Genomic DNA, 16,184 nt, shown 5'->3' on the forward strand with positions numbered 1-16,184 from the left:
AATTACCAAATCTGATTTTAAGCAATGTTTTCAACACATGCTATCTCCAGAAATCTTACCCAAACATGGTCTCTACCCTCCCCACCACTTACAGTCTTCATCCTTAAAAGAAATCTTAGTATACAGTTATCAAGTTTTATCAAGAAAGTCAACTTAACTTTTATATATACAGCTTTTTCTCTGGCTGCTGCTACTGCTGCTGCTGCTAAGGCGTTTCTCTGGCTACCTAATAGCAATGATACTGACTGAGTGAAAAGAAGCAATGGGAAGAGAAAACCAAAAGGCTCAGGCCTGCACTGTTTGAAAGGGGGAATCTGAAACCCTGTCCTAAGGCCCAGCCGTGCTTTCAAAAGTGCTTTCAAAAAGAAGATAACTGCCCTCCCTCCAGTTGTGCAGGGTGGTGTTACCATCTGTTTCTTCCCCCAGTGACTCAGTACACCTGCCAAGAACAAGGAGCTTTAAGCCACATTACTGATACAGTGGTTTCTCTGCCCTTCCTTGGGCCGGGGAGTGGGGAGGGGACACACAAACAATACCAGTGTTCCATTATTTAAAAGAAAAAAAAAACAAAACATTAGCCAATGTCCAATTTTGCTAATTAAAACCAAATACCATTTCATATCTATCCAACTGGCAAAAATCAAATTGTCTTACTAATAAATCCAGTCTAAGTTAGGATATGTGACTCTTATATACCGTAGGTGGAATGAGGCTGATAAAACTGTTTTGGAGAGCAGTCTGGTGTGTGAAATTGCACATACCATTTCCAGGAGTACACAGAGAAACTTGTACACATGCCCAAGAAGAAGTTTATAAATGGTTATTACAGCACGATTTGTAGTAGAGATAAGGCAAAGAAAACAAAACTCTATAATCAAATTCTTCATCTGTCAGATGGGGAATACTACACTGCAGTAAAGTCACATTACCGAATTCTAAGCGGCAGTTGAAATAAATTATACTGGTCATTTTAGAAAGTTCTTTTAAAACTTGAGTCAGGGGAAAGTACCAAGTTGCAAACTGATATAGTAATATAATTTATATAAATTGAAATATACACACATGATATTTATAAAGTGAAAGTGAAGTCGCTCAGTCGTGTCCAACTCTTTGCAACCCCATGGACTGTAGCCCACCAAGCTTCTCTGTCCACGGGATTCTCCAGGCAAGAGTACTGGAATGGGTTGCCACTTCCTTCTCCAGGGGATCTTCCTGACCCAGGGATCGAACCCAGGTCTCCCGCATTGCAGGCAGATGCTTTAACCTCTGAGCCACCAGGGAAGCAAACTGATATAGTACCATAATTTATATAAATTGAAATATACACACATGCTATTTATAGATACAGATATATACATGTAGTAATACACCTGGGCTTCCCAGGTGGCAAGAACGGTAAAGAATCTACTTGCCAATGCAGGAGACTCAAAAGACACTGGTTTGATCCCTGGGTCCAGAAGATCCCCTAGAGTAGAAAATGGCCACCCAGTCCAATATTCTTACCTGGAAAATTCCCTGGACAGAGAAGGGTAGCAGGCTACAGTCCATGGGGCCACAGAGAGTCTGACACGACTGAGCGACTAAGCACAAGTGGACACACGTAGTGAAAGTTCAGAAACAGACTGGAAGAGTGCGCGTTATCCCCTGAAGGGGAAAGGCGGAGACAGAACAGAAGACCATGGACCGATACACAGGAAACTATGGCACTTGCAGTAATACTTTACTTACATTTCCCCAAATTATGTATTTAAAGTATCTAAATATTTTTTTAAATGGTCTGGGATGGGTATATGGGTATTTATTATGCAATCTTACAACAATGGATAAGGTGAAAATGAGTTGGGTGGCCAACCCCAAAAGTAGTACCTTCCTGAGTATTTTCTTAAGAATATGTTTTCACGTCCTCATTTTTGTGTGGCTGATGGGAGAGCGCTGTGTGACTCACAGTGCTGTTATAGGTAACTGTCAAGGATAGTGAGTTTCAATAAAAATATTTGCTACAGTTTCACATTCATTAGGCATCTACAGTTATTTTCAAAGGATAAACCGAATGTAGAAGAAAAATTATCTTTAATTATATAAGTAATTCTCAACAGATATATAATTAATTCTCAGTAATTAAAAATTTGTTTTAATTGGTTTCAAGTCTCTCAAAATTTAGGAGTCTTAGCAGAAACGCTGGTTTATCAGAACTATTACGAAAAGCCATTGAGCTAAGAAAGTTTTCCAAGTGACCTTTGCTACCACTCACATGCCAGCATAATAGTGCCAGCCACAGTTATGAGCATGTTTGATGCATTATCCCACTAATCATTAATAACCCCGTGAGATAGGTGTCACCGTTATCCCTGGTTTTTAGATGAAGCCAACAGGCACAAATATAAAGTCCCTTGCCTAAAGCATACACTTCAGAGGTGGTGAAACTGGCTCCGAATCCACATCACCTCCAAGAGATCATAATGACACACCTCAGATGTGAGCATCTGACATCTGAGCAGCATGCAACTGCTCAATTCAACATGTACTTTGACCTACAATCCCCAGTTTAACATTTCAGAGTGGCTTCTAGGACATTAACACATGACTTGCTCATTTTACCAGTCAGAACATTTGGTTTTCACCAGAGACTACTCTATCAAAGGCCTGTCACACCATTGGAAATCTGAACCACTTAGAACCCTGTGGTTCTAAGAAGGAAATCAGCATCAAGAAAAGGAAGTTAGTTTTTGTCAATCTTTCAACTAATTACAGATCAATCATTCTGAATTTTGGCACTAGCACATTCTACCCCTTAACCATCTATGTATCGACCCAGTATCCTTCATACAGTTTCATACATGGGTGCCTGCTTTTCCCTTCCTCCCTCCAGTCAACATTCTAGAAGAATGAACACTAAGCCTTAGGGCCATACTTGTGAAAACAGACAATGCTAAATGCTACAGATTTGTCCAGGGTGAACTATCAATCACAGCCCAAGACAGTTTAGTTATTTTTCCTATTTTAAATTTCACACTAACACATCACAGTAAGGTTTTAAGATAAAATATGTTAGAGGAAGACTGAAATAGCCACATATTCAGCCAAGAAATTTCCTATTACCTAGAGTCAATAATCTTGGGCGGGGGGTGGAAATCAAGCCTAGGACACTGGAAATGACTAGGCAGACCTCCACTGCAATGGTTCCAACAGTACTGTCAGAAGGAAGGAACTCAAGAAATACTAAAAGCCCCAAGTTAAAGGCTTTGCTTTTTAAAACTTTTTTATTGAAGTATAGTTGATTTACAATGTTGTGTTAATTTCTGCTACACAGCAAAGTGATTCGGTTATACACATATATATACACATACTTTTTCATATTTTTTTCCATTATGGCTCATCGTAGGATATAAAGCTTTGCTTCTGAACACATGACTTGTAACAGTATGTCCTCATTTTTTAACCTTGTTCTTTCCAAGTTCAGTTCAGTTCAGTTCAGTCGCTCAGTCGTGTTCGACTCTGTGACCCCATGAATCGCAGCACCCCAGGCCTCCATGTCCATCACCAACTCCTGGAGTTCACTCAGATTCCAAGTAATACAGCATAGATTAATGACTGCATTAACTTGGTCATGTGGCATCTATAGTTGTAATGATCAATAAGAAATGATCAAGAAATTCTCAGATGGTACCTGGAATATTCAATTTGCTTTTCTCTTATGTATAATGCCTCAAAGAACTGTGCTGCTGATCACGAAGCTGCAGTCATCCTCTGACAGGCTTTATTTAAATCCAATGTTAGTGACCAAAAGTCCTCTTAAATCTTACCTTCTTCCTTTTAAAAAATTATATCAAAGTTTCTCCTCTCTTTTCCATTGTTGAGTTTTAATTAGATAACACAGGCTATATGACTTTCTACTTATTTTCTCCCTCTTTTCAAGACAGTAGATTATGATCTAAAAGCTAATACAATGCATCCTCAATATTCACAGCAAAGCGGCATAAAGTGTTAGATGTTAAGAGAGGTAGAGTGGATGAGACATAGGGTGAATACCAGCTGTCATGTGATTTGACTAAAATGACTGTTGAGCAGCAATCAAGGCTCATCTGATGGTGAGAGAACAGGAAAGTGGAATAGACCTGAGTGCTTTCACATAGCAGTCAGTAGCCCTAAGTAAGAGGCCATGCGGGCAAACTCAGAGCCTGCAAAGGTGGCCCCAACATCATAGCAAGTGCATTGCTGAAATGGCTACCCATGAGTTCCAGGCTTGAAAAGAGGCACGGGTAAGCCAAGTGAGCTGGAAGGGTACTAACAACTATAAGAACAGAGAGGGTTCAGGAACCCAGAGGTTCTGCAGAAGATGATGGATTTGGAAGGTGTGAGGCTGTGTGTCCAGCAGCAGGATGAGCTCACAGATCTGGGAAAACCTAGCACATTGTCTCCATGGGGTCAGCACACAGTCAGTGTTTGCTAAATCTGAAGTCTGTGGCTGCCTGGGGGAATCTGAGTTCATGATACCATTGGTACAGCGCTAACAAGTCCCAGCACCAACTTGCACTGCTGCCTGGCTACCTAAAGGGAGGTGAAGCGAAAGCTATGGAGCAAAGCAGATGTCCAGGTCACTGCAACTTATAGCAGTTGAATGAAGATGATTTTGAAGTCACTGGGTTTGTGAGATAATGCTGTAAAGTTGTCTGGTGATTGGAAGTGTTGATAAGTAGCCAGTTTGGAGTTCCATTCATAATTCATGCCCAGGTTACTGTGACAGTATTCAGCTGGCTAAGGATGACAGTATTCAGCTCAGTATTCAGACCTGTAGGATAATGTATATCACCTTGGTGGCTCAGACAGTAAAGAATCTGCCAGCAATGCCAGGTTCAATCACTAGGTTGGGAAGATCCCCTGGAAAAGAGAATGGCAACCTATTTCAGTATCCTTGCCTGGAGAATTCCATGGACAGAGGAGCCTGGCAGGCTACAATCCATGGGGTCGCAAAGAGTAGGAAATGACTGAGGAACTAACAAGCAAAAATTGGAAGGGTTCACTGGAGTATCACAGAAGAATCAGCAGTAACAAGTAACCAACTGGTAACAAAAAAAAAAAAAAAAAAAGTGACCCTGAAACAAGTCCAAGGTAAAACTCAGAGTGCTGAAGTTTTGAATCCAAAAGTCTCAGTTGCTACTTTGCATCTATACAAGTTGCTGACACAAAGGTCTGCACCAGGACCTGTCTACTGACAAAGAACCTGTTTTTCTGGGTCTTGAGGAGGAAAAAAAAAGAAGAAAAAGGCTGACGTAGAGACACTAAAAAGAGGCATAAAAGGACATTTCAGAGGTGGCTTAATGAGATGCACCAAAATGGGTGGGAGATCAGCAGGCACGTGACTAGGAACATACAGGACTGCTAAGTTAACAGCAGCTCTGGTCTCAGAGATGCTTCTTGATCCACAAAGCAGCAGGAAAAAACAGCAGATACTATCAAAGAACTCAGGGAGGGTTTAAGTAAATAAGGATTTGTTTCTTATGTCATTCTCTCCCCTGCCACAACTCCTTCCAATGGCAACTTACACTTTCAGTCATGATAGTGAATTTGAATAGTTCCAAAGTAAGGTAAATCTTTTACGACTTCAAACATGGTGATAATGAGTATATGCCCCAAACTCATAGTGAAGGCAGGGAAGTCTGCAGTCCACAGGATCACAAAGAATCAGACATGACTTAGTGACTGAACAACAACCACAAATTAAAGTGAATTATTTCATAATGAGCTTTCAGCATGTCATGGATAGGTGATGGTAGAAGGTGCTTATGGAATGGTCCAGCACTGGAAAAGTCAGTCACTGCAGTATCTGCAGGCTCTCTGTCACAACTCTTAGCTGTTGGAAGAAGAAAACCAACAACAGATCATCTCTGCACGAAGGCTAGTGGAACAATGTCTTTAACACTGTCCCATCACTAGGCAGGGTGATTCTTGATCTGGTATCGCTAGCCCTTTGCCAGATTCAAAGCCAAGTCCTGGTCCCTGGAATGTTCTGAGGCCTGGACAGCTGTGCTCCCTCATTTTCTCTGGCTGGTGCTGCCAGGGTACCACCCTCTAATCAGTCATGTGACAAGTATTTAGGGACCCTCAACTATGTACCAGGCCTTGTAGGTACAGGGATACAGTGTAAACAAGACAGTTACAGTCGCTGCCTGCTCAATGTTTAGTCTAGTTGGGGAGACAGACGTTAAATAGCTATTTGATAAATGATCTACAATTTGAAGCGAAGGGACAAGTACCAGATCCTGCAAGAGCCTAGAACATGGGACCTTGCCTGGTCTCTTGAGGAAATGACATTAAAACTGAAAGACCAGCAGGAGTCGACCAGGTTTTGCCAAGTGGAGAGGGGAGGAGAAACCCAAGCGGCACCAGTAGGAGGAAGGGCACCAAGATCCACCAGCCTGGGTTTTTTAGTAACAGCAGCTAAAACATCCCACTCATGTTTGTTACACTTACAGCTGCCTGACTAGTGAATGAAAGAGACCACCACAGAGCAGTATTAAAGCAACCTAGAACAAATCTTGGTGTTGCAAATACGCATATAGGAAAAGAAAAATGGCCTGCAGAAAGTTGGCAGCCCCACATGTGAACGCCTATAACCTAAGTCACTGGTAGAAAAAAACCCTAAGTCACTGCCCACAAATCTAGGACATCTCCATCAAGCAATTCACACACACACACACACACACACCCCGTATCAGAAGGAAAAATAAACAAATTTTAAGGAAAATTTTTCCTTTTGATTGGTTTCCAAGATGGCAGAGCACCTCTCTGGTGGCTCAGCAGTTAAGAACACGCCTAACAATGCAGGAGATGTGGGTTTGATCCCTGCGTTGGGAAGACCCCTGGGAGAAGGAAATGGCAACCCACTCCAGTATTCTTGCCTGGAAAATTCCATGGACAGAGGAGCCTGGAGGGCTACAGTCCATGCTGTCACAAAAGAGTCAACATGACAGCAACAACAAAAAGAGGGCAGAAGACCGGTGCCATTGTTCCCTTAAAGACCAGGTGCTTGCCATTCATCCGGAGGAAGAAAAGGCCTACTCCGAGTTGTATTTGAAATAGTAAGTGATCTGACATAATGGCAATTTACTCCCCTTACTTAACATGACGAAATTACAGGGTTTTGCAATGAGTCATCTACCTGATGGGTAACCCACCTGATCAGATGTGGTACATCCGATCCACGTGAATAAGCCTGGGACAATGATCTGGCTGCATATGCCTGTGGTGGCGTGGGAACTAAAAGGGCTTCGGAGAAGAGGCAGCCCTCCTGGAAACTTTTTACAAGCACGTTAAAAGGTAGGAGATCAGACTAGAGAAAAATCTTTCTCCGATGAGGGTGCCAGAAGGGATAAGCATGGTGGTCTTTCTGTGAGCCCATAACCCATACCCCCAAGAGAACATGCTGGTAAGAAGTTAACAGAAAATGTGGGGCATAGGACTAAAAATGATCATTTCTGTAACTCTCATTTAATGAACCCCAATTATTTCCCAGAGAGGGTGCTAAGTACTTACGTTATTGCTCATTTTCACCACCGCCTATGAGTATCATTTTATTAATTTCTCTTTACAGCTGAGAACCTTTAGGCTTGGAAATAATGAGGTTAAATAAACGTAACTTGCCTATTTTCACACTTATTCAAAACTGTGAAAATAATTTTCCTTGGTCTATACTCCTAAGCTCTATTCTAATTTCATATCCCACACTGGACCAAGGATGGTAAATTCTTCAGAATCTGGACAGCATCTGTTAGAATTCTCTCACTAACAAATCAATGCTGGGTATATAGCCTTAAAAAAAAGGACTTACATTTTATAGTCAGCAAAGCGATTTCCATGGTGCTCTGACAACTATTTCAAACATAAGGTCTATGTCCATCTGTGATACACTCTGGGCCTTTGCATCTGAGGTATAATGTGGTATGACTTGCCTTCTGAAGCTAGCAAATCTGCAACCTAAACCTAACACCCCACAGAGAGTCCAATATAAACGGGGCTTTTCTAAATGCCTACAAAAATCTGAGCATTAAGACGGACTCTCTCAAAATTACCTTTGTTGCTGTGAAGGTATTCGTTTCTGCTAAAAATATGGTCAAGGTGCCTGGAAGTCACCTGGAAAACTTTTGGCAGCAACAAATTAAATGCTCATTGAGACATGCTGATGTTAGTGGAAATGGATACTCACATCAATCTTCCAATAAATAAGGCCTAAGATTTATCATCTGGGAGAGCCTCATCAAATATGTGTTTTTACTTTTTATGGTTGAAGCAGTCAGCTAAATTTTAGCTCCATCAATTACAGCTCTTAAAACAGGCACACAAGTTTTAAACCTATTAGATAGGAAACAAATTCCATTACATACAGTAGCTCACTGTTCAAAAAAACTTGGTTATGTACCAGTTAAATCATGTTTCCCTAGTATACAGTGATCCATCTATGCTAATTTTTACTTATAGAACATAGGGATGCCTGAAAGACAGCTACATAAGATATTTATGGAGAATCCAATGAGTGCAAGCCATACATTAAATGTTGTAGTTCTTGTTCCTGGTATCCTCTGTTCTTTTTTAAAAAATATAACTGTTTTGAATAAATATATTTAGGGTTTCTTTAACAAATACAAGATATGCCAATCAATTTGTCTAAAATGTTTCTCCTCATAATGGAGATATTTGGTATCACTGTTTTTCTAAACTATACTTTTGCCTCACTAGCTGTAAAATTCTATGGCTAAAGCCTTTTGCCTAGTCTTCAAATGGCACAAATAAGAACACTGGGAACAGACAACGGTCCAAGTCTTACAAAACAAGAGAGAAAAAGAAACGAGGAAATGTGTGAGAATGATTCTAGAATGGCATTCATACGTCTTAACATATCACTTCCCTTGAAAAGAAAAAGACTCATGACTTACAAAGAGGACATTACAGTTGTTAGATCACCACCTATCCAATAGAAATATAGACAGTAAATGGTAGATTGTATTTCATTTGGAAACCTTAACTGGCAGAAATTCTACCTTTACAAGGGACAAGCTGAAAGAAGAAGAGTCACTTGCAGGCTCCATCAATACACATTTTTAACAAAATGGGGGGAGGGGAAGGGGAGAAGAGGAGCTCAGTTTCTCACAACTACTGTGTCCTGATTTCAAGGAGAAATTTTTATTTCTTTACACTCTAACTTGCGATTAGCTAACAAAAGGGGCAGAAGGGGTTAACCAAGATACTAACAAGGAGTCAACTGATTCTACCTTGTGAACATATACCTGTATTTTTTCAAAGAGAACAATGCATACCATGATGGAAAGCAACAAACAGCAGAATCCTCAATATACTATTAGATAAATATAGTGCAGCAGGGAATAATACAATGAACACATCAGATACATCCAAATGCTACACTCCTTCAAAGCAGTTACCTTGGAAGGATGATTCTAATACCATCGACATCTCTCAGAATCCCTGCATTAGTAAGACCTTTAAGAACCAGTGAAAATTATTTCTGAAAGTTAAATCTATCTCCATTCAATAGCTTTCCCTGCATCTGCAAAGTACTTACGACATGGAATAGACTTGGCCCTTAAGCAGCTTACAGTCTAGAGAAAGGCATGGCTGTATGCAGAGGTAATATCATTACATTATCAGCCCTTAATTAATTTCAGTTAATATCCTTGCATTATTTGTACATACCTGTCTTCTTCTATTAGACAGTTAAACACTCTGAGAGCAAAAACCATGTCAGTTATCTTTGTAGCCCTTCCAACGGCCAGCAGAGTAATCTACATAAAGTGAGCAATTAACAAATGCTGGTTTAGGGAGGAATGTCATATTGCTAAATAATCACACTGAACTCAGCAAAACTTATAAGGCACTTTGGCCTTGAAACCTATTCAGTCACTGCAATACCTAAACAATCTCTCCTAAGCAAGTTATACAGGCAGCATTACATGGAGGCTTGGGTTCTGAGGTGTAAGAGCAACACATAAGTCCAGCTCATTCCCAATTACTAAGTGCTATACATCAATAATAAGCAGGCGTGTAAAACATTCATATTGCTATTGATTATACGAGAGATATTAAAGGAGAGAAATCCCTCCTTTAATAGTTGATCTAGTCCACCAGCTAACCAAACTATAGTATGACCCTATCAGGTAATTTTGAAGCTACCACTGGGAGTCCAGATGTTAATTGACGTGTTCATCCGTATTGATGAACAGAGTACCTGGAAAGGTGCTACTGCCATTAACCCAGGGTAATCCCAAACAGAAACACTCAGCTTATTCAATTTAGATAGCAAGCTTCTCTATTCCTGGTAATGATACAACAAAGATACTAAGCATTGAAAACCAGGTTGGAACATGGTTGGCTGATTAGATCATGGAGTAAGCAGGGGGAAAAAAAAAAAAAGCCAAAGTTTTTGATTGCGTATCTTAATGGTTAGACTAAAAGATAAACTGCATGTTATCCTGCTGTGCTGTTTTGGAAATAATATAGAAAATAAGAGTTCATTAAAATGGCATAGGAAATGAGCAACTGGTAAGAATAATATACAGAGCAGGCAATAACATTTAAGTGGAAAAAGAAAAATGAAGTTATCTTTAAATCCAGGTTAATGTGCTACTCTGCAGAGAACAGACTGTCTGCTCCCTACTGCCCTTCTTAATAACACATTCATTTCAGGATCGACCAAATCTAGCACCAGGAAGCAATCAAGCATGGACACAAAGGACAAATTCAGAAAGTCATAGCTCTATGGACTAGAACTGCGTTGCCTAGTAAAGTAGCCACTTGCTACACATGACCATCTTTAAATTTAACTAAAAACTAATAAAATTTAAACAATCAGTTTGCCCGCTGTAACAGCAATATTGCAAGTGCTCTTTGCCACATGTGGCTAGTGGTTTATCACACTGGACAGTGGCGAGAATATTTCCATCACTGTCCTCCTGATGGACAAAGCTAGACTTAAAAGTGAACATTTCTACTGCTCCTATAGACCTGATGACAAATTCAGAATTGAAATTAATAGTCTTACCCATCAAGAATATCAGACACCCCCAAGATGCCTGATCTGCTTATTTTACTGAATGTATCCTAAATTAGAGGCATTCTGGGATATACAGAAAGTCTGGACATCCTTATCAGCATAGGCTTTTTCCTCCCTACTTTTCCCCCCTCCCCTCTGCCCTTGGTGTGGGGGAAGGTAGAAAAAACAAAATAGTAGGGGATCAGAAACTCCTCGATTTAAGTCTCTTGCCCAAGAAGTTGCATAAATTGCCAAAAGCAAATTGATTTTAGGAAGCACCTCCATCCCCCAGGCCTCTTTCCTTTTAAATAAAATCCTAGAGGCAACTGAAAAGAACAGGAGACAGAAAGGAAATTCAAGAAAATTACTAAGGACAAAATAGATGATGATTCTAAATTACTGTTCTAGGACACACAGGGGAAAAGTGCCACAAATCAACAACAACTTCTCCAAAAATACACAGTGGCCACAATTCAACAAATCCACATCAATTTTTTAAAGCTACCGAATGCCAGATGGCCAAATGATTTGCTACCAACAATTTAAAAAGGATTGAGTTTTCATCAAGATCTAGTTCATGGGCAAATAAAAGAATCACCTTAGTCACCTTCTAGTCACACAGCATCAGATACCTGAAGATGGTTGGTCCTCAGGCAGAAACGAAGTCTGACAGTGAAACGAGATCAACTACAGTAATAAGACTCTACTGACTAGGACTTCCTTGTATAGCCTTTTAAAGATGAGATTAAAATATACTTTTTGGTTTAGAGAGTTTACATTATATTTCCTAAAAGCAAAGAGATTGATTCCAGAACCAGGAGAGAAAGAGCCAGTTGTCTTCAGACAGTGGCTTCTATGTAAACGCTCATTCTATCACTGCTCAAATATTTCCTTGCTCCTTTGCTATGCTACAGCTCTGAGACACACTGAGCAAAATGTGATCTCTCGGAGACAGAACAATTTGAACACAAGCTAAAATGTAATCAGAACATAGGAAACAACAAAACTGATCACCGATCAGCTTAATAGCTCATCCATGTTGTAGGAAGGGGGCAAGGCAAGAATGATACTGGAAAACGTAAGCCTTATAGTCCTGCTTCAAACATGCACAATGTTGCTGTCTGAATGGTGACTGCAGGCCCAGGAGGGTGGCCATGAGACAGCGCTAAAGATGGTGCAGTACTTGGGATGAAAGAAGCTGGCAAGCTGTTGCCCCATTTCATCCTGATGAAGGGACAGCACAAGAACTGGTCCTCTCCTTTCCATACCCAGCACATTTCAACCCTATTCAGATGCAGCAGAGTTGCCATCAGAAGTTGTAAAACCTCAGGGTCTCCTCCCTGCTCCCCAGCCTTGCCTCCCACACTCATGCTCGTTGTTTGATTTCCTCCTCTCTCAGCACTTCAAAATAGAAAAGGAAGTAACAGCTTGATCCTCTGCCCATGGAAATGCTGCACTCTTGGGTCACTCAATCCAACTCATCTCTCTCAAGGAGAAAATCACCCAATGCACCTACAGAAGGCAGGGAGCTATTCATTTTAACCTTGAGAACTCACATTTCCTCCTCTTGATGAGGACACTCACTGGTGACTGTTTAAGCGAGCAGGTGAAGATTAAAGCTGTCTAGGCCCAGAAAGCACCTTGAGTCAAGTAGGCAGCTGATCTGAAACCTACCCAATTTGCAAAAATCTGTTCTCCCTTTCAGACACACACAGCCCTATGTGTAAATATAACCAGCAAACTGTGCTGGCAGGTCACCAGCACTCCACACAGCGTGCACCAGAGTCCAGTTGATAAGAGTGCTGTAGGGAGTGTGGGAAACGGGGGGCTGGTCTGGCTCTGACCACAGGGTAGGGCTGATGCATACCTTTTGGTCTTCTGGAATGTCCATTCTTCTGCTGCTCATCTTCCTCATTAATGGTGAACAGACCAAGGGGGACTGGCCTTGCATGGGTCTTCTTCAGTCTCTCTTGTCGGAGAGCTGTAGCTGATCCAGGCATACCGCTGCGACTTGTTTTTTAATTATTGGTATATCCAAAGTATATGCTTATATAATTGCAGCTCCCAGGAAGCTGCTAGTTTCTAAGCTGCCGGTTCATTCGAGCACTTGTAATAGATCCCCTGTGGGGAAATAGTGTGCAAACAGCTGACAGATACTACCAGCCTCCTGGCAACTGAGGCCCTGCGGCTCCCCCTCACCTAGCAGCGCCCCTCCCCTCTGAGCCCCCTCCCACTTACTCCTCACAGGCACGTGTGCTGGCTCAAGCTCACTCACTCACACACCCACACCCTCCCACTCTCTCCTTCCAGAAAAGCCCTGCGAAAGGCACGCAGGGGCGAATGCTTCTCTCCACTGCCTAACCTGCTCAGTCAGATACCGGCTTCTCCTTCCTGCTCGGCACCTTTTCCCAGTCTTCTTCCTGCTACCACACAGAAAATATTCAGCACTCAGCACAGAAGGGGAAGTAGGAGATGCTGCCTGCCGTGAACAGTTGCCCTGACAACCCTGACATATCCTAATCGAGGAGGGCTGGGAGCGGCTCCATCTTCCCGGTGGAGCGGCAGCAGCCAGCCTGCTGGGATGCTGGTCCTGGGAGCTCGCCAGCAGAGGGTTACAGCGCGAGGAGGCGAGGCCGCCCGGCCGCTGGGCAGCTCCCTCTCCCTCGCAGGGACAAGGAGCAGCAGGAGGGGAGGAGAAATGTCGTTCTGCTTGTACAGGCAGCAGTGGACTCCCTAGTTGGGGAAAGGGGCTCAAGGTGAGACTGCTTTTGCTTCTTTGGGGGATCAGGTTTTCCATCGTAACAATGTTTGTGAGCCCCTGGATGAATGAAGGCTTGGCTGGTACCCTCCAGCTCACTTTACACTCGGTAACACATCCCAGTTTCCCTGACACTCTTAAGACCCCAGAGTCTGTTTAAGTGCAGGCTTGGTGGTACCTGTCATGAGGACTAGCCTGGCCATGTCCCTGAGACTTTCCATTGAAGACAGGCAGGGGAAAACTCTGCCTGTTCTCACAGAGACCACAATCTGAAATACTGCTTCTGCAGGTCATGCTGAAGGGACACAAATGAGACACTACGATCCTCCAATGGGCAAAAAGCTGCCTTCACTATATCCAGCAAACTCCCCCCAATTCCCATCGCTCTGGGCAACTCCTTACCGGCAGGGCTGAGCAATTCCCAACACTTGACCCAATTTTTGCTCTTTTTTGGACTGATTTCTCCAAAGCACACAATCATGTGATTATTGTTTTCTCCTGAAATCATCTCTCTCATTTTATGAGACTCTCCATTTCTAGGCTGCCTAAAATTTATGTGCAAGAAAACCTAAATATATAACAAATGACAAAAATGCCAAACTCCAAATTAAGAAAGTAATCTTTGTTTGTTTCTGCCTTTTAATCAAATTCAAGTTGACTTAGAAAGTCTGGAGCCATCCTCCCGCCCAGCCTACTCTCTTACTTTTTCTCAATCCCTAAACTTACTCTGGACTTCCCTGGTAGCCCAGTGGTAAAGAATTCGCCTATCAATGCAGGAGACTCAAGATAAACAGGTTTGATCTGTGAGTTGAGAAGATCCCCTGGAGAAGGAAATGGCAACCCACTCCAGTATTCTTGCCTGGGAAAACCCATGGACAGAGGCTATAGTCCACAGAGTCACAAAGAGTCAAACATAGTTTAGCAACTAAACAACAACAAACTTATTATCTAAGAGGGGACCCAGTGGTGCTAAGGCAAGGAAGACATCCTATCTAAATCCTTGGCATGGCAGAGGAACTTCAGACAATTCACTACCCTCTTGGTACCTCAGTTTTCTCTATAAAATTGGGTTGATGACATCATTTGTCTCGTAGGATTAGAGGCAAGGTTTAAATGATAATGGTGGCAGCATAAAAAAAGTGCTTAATAAAAATCAGCTGCTTTAATTATATTTTACAATACATTTTTATAACTAGTTCACTTTTGCTCATAATTATTTAAGGTGTTTTCAATTCAACTGTCAACTGCATCTAAGAATACTTTTGCTTTTTATTTACTTATATGCCCAGCCTAGGGCTGGAAATGTACTAAATGGTTAGCAAATGCCTGCTGGAAAAAAAACAACAAGAAGTAAATCTTTAGAAATCTTTCCCTCCAAAGGCTGGGAGATTTAATTAACACATTTTGATTTGTGGCTTAGAGAAATGCAGGAAGTTTCAGATATGGGGTTTATTTAAAATCATGTCAACCTGTGACACAGGCATTTGGAATAAAAGACAAAAATGAGCTGAATGGGTCTAGAAAGCATCTGAATCAGCATCATTTTACATTCAAGGAAGCCCAGGCCCATTAAACGAAGTTCCTTGCACAAGTCAAATGTTACTTGGCAGCAAGTCTATGATGAAAATTTAGATTCCCTTCTTCCTCCTTCAATCTTCCTTCTTTAATCAGACGATTAATAAACACAGGCCAATTATCATACATAAACATATCTGAAATATTTTCAAATCTATTTTAGTTCCTTCTAGAGAATCAGGCCGGTACTTACAAAAGCAACATACACACAAAGTATAGTTGAAACTACCTTTTGGAAGAGAAAATGAACATCAATGTCTTGGGCAAATGACAGATTTCATTCAGAACATATTCCTCACTCAAATACAGCTAACAGCTTCTGATCATCACCACTGAGTTTAATAGAAGTACTACTGAAAGAAGAAAATGGGATTTTCTTCTCCACCTAGAAGGACAACAAAAAACTTTACTAAGAGTGGTTTTTGACCTCTGCAGAAGGTGTCCATTCCATTACTTTCAAGGATGGTCTCAATCATTTTATGGGAGAAATGCAACAGCAAAGCAAATACTATCTAGCATTTAAGTTGTCCAGACAAGATTACAAATTTCAGGAAGGAGTCCTCCTTGATGTCTGTGGCTGCACTCAAGGTTCCCAGCAGAATGAAGGTCCTGGGGAAGAGAGATCACAGGACAGCCCAGCTTCAACACTCAACCCAGGCAATCAAAGTCTTCCTCTTCTGTGAACTTCACTGCAATATCCCTCAGTGGGGGAGACGGAATTGTTCCTGCTCTAGCCTGAGGGGTCTCCTGGAAAATTTCGATTTGTCTCAAAATGTGAAAACCACTAAAATGGCTGTTTCGTTTTGCTTT

General features: G+C 41.6%; 1 protein-coding gene across 8 annotated transcripts in view; it reads right to left on the reverse strand.

Moving 5' to 3' along the window:
- The window catches only part of MAP7 (microtubule associated protein 7), a 177,535-nt gene that overhangs the window by 140,682 nt on the left and 20,669 nt on the right, over positions 1–16,184 (reverse strand). For 3 of the 8 annotated variants that reach the window (XM_040239305.1, XM_040239304.1, XM_040239298.1), the window contains exon 1: positions 12,909–13,615. The exons of 3 other annotated variants lie outside the window; for them this stretch is intronic. In XM_040239305.1, the coding sequence (XP_040095239.1) occupies positions 12,909–13,041 (133 nt within the window). In that variant the 5' untranslated portion in view covers positions 13,042–13,615. Of the gene's footprint in view, positions 1–12,908; positions 13,617–16,184 lie in introns of those variants that run through there. 2 more of the 8 variants (XM_040239299.1, XM_040239300.1) reach the window with 2 other exon arrangements.

This window comes from Oryx dammah, unplaced genomic scaffold (assembly GCF_014754425.2).
Source record: "Oryx dammah isolate SB20612 unplaced genomic scaffold, SCBI_Odam_1.1 HiC_scaffold_4, whole genome shotgun sequence".
Taxonomy (NCBI): Eukaryota; Metazoa; Chordata; class Mammalia; order Artiodactyla; family Bovidae; genus Oryx; species Oryx dammah.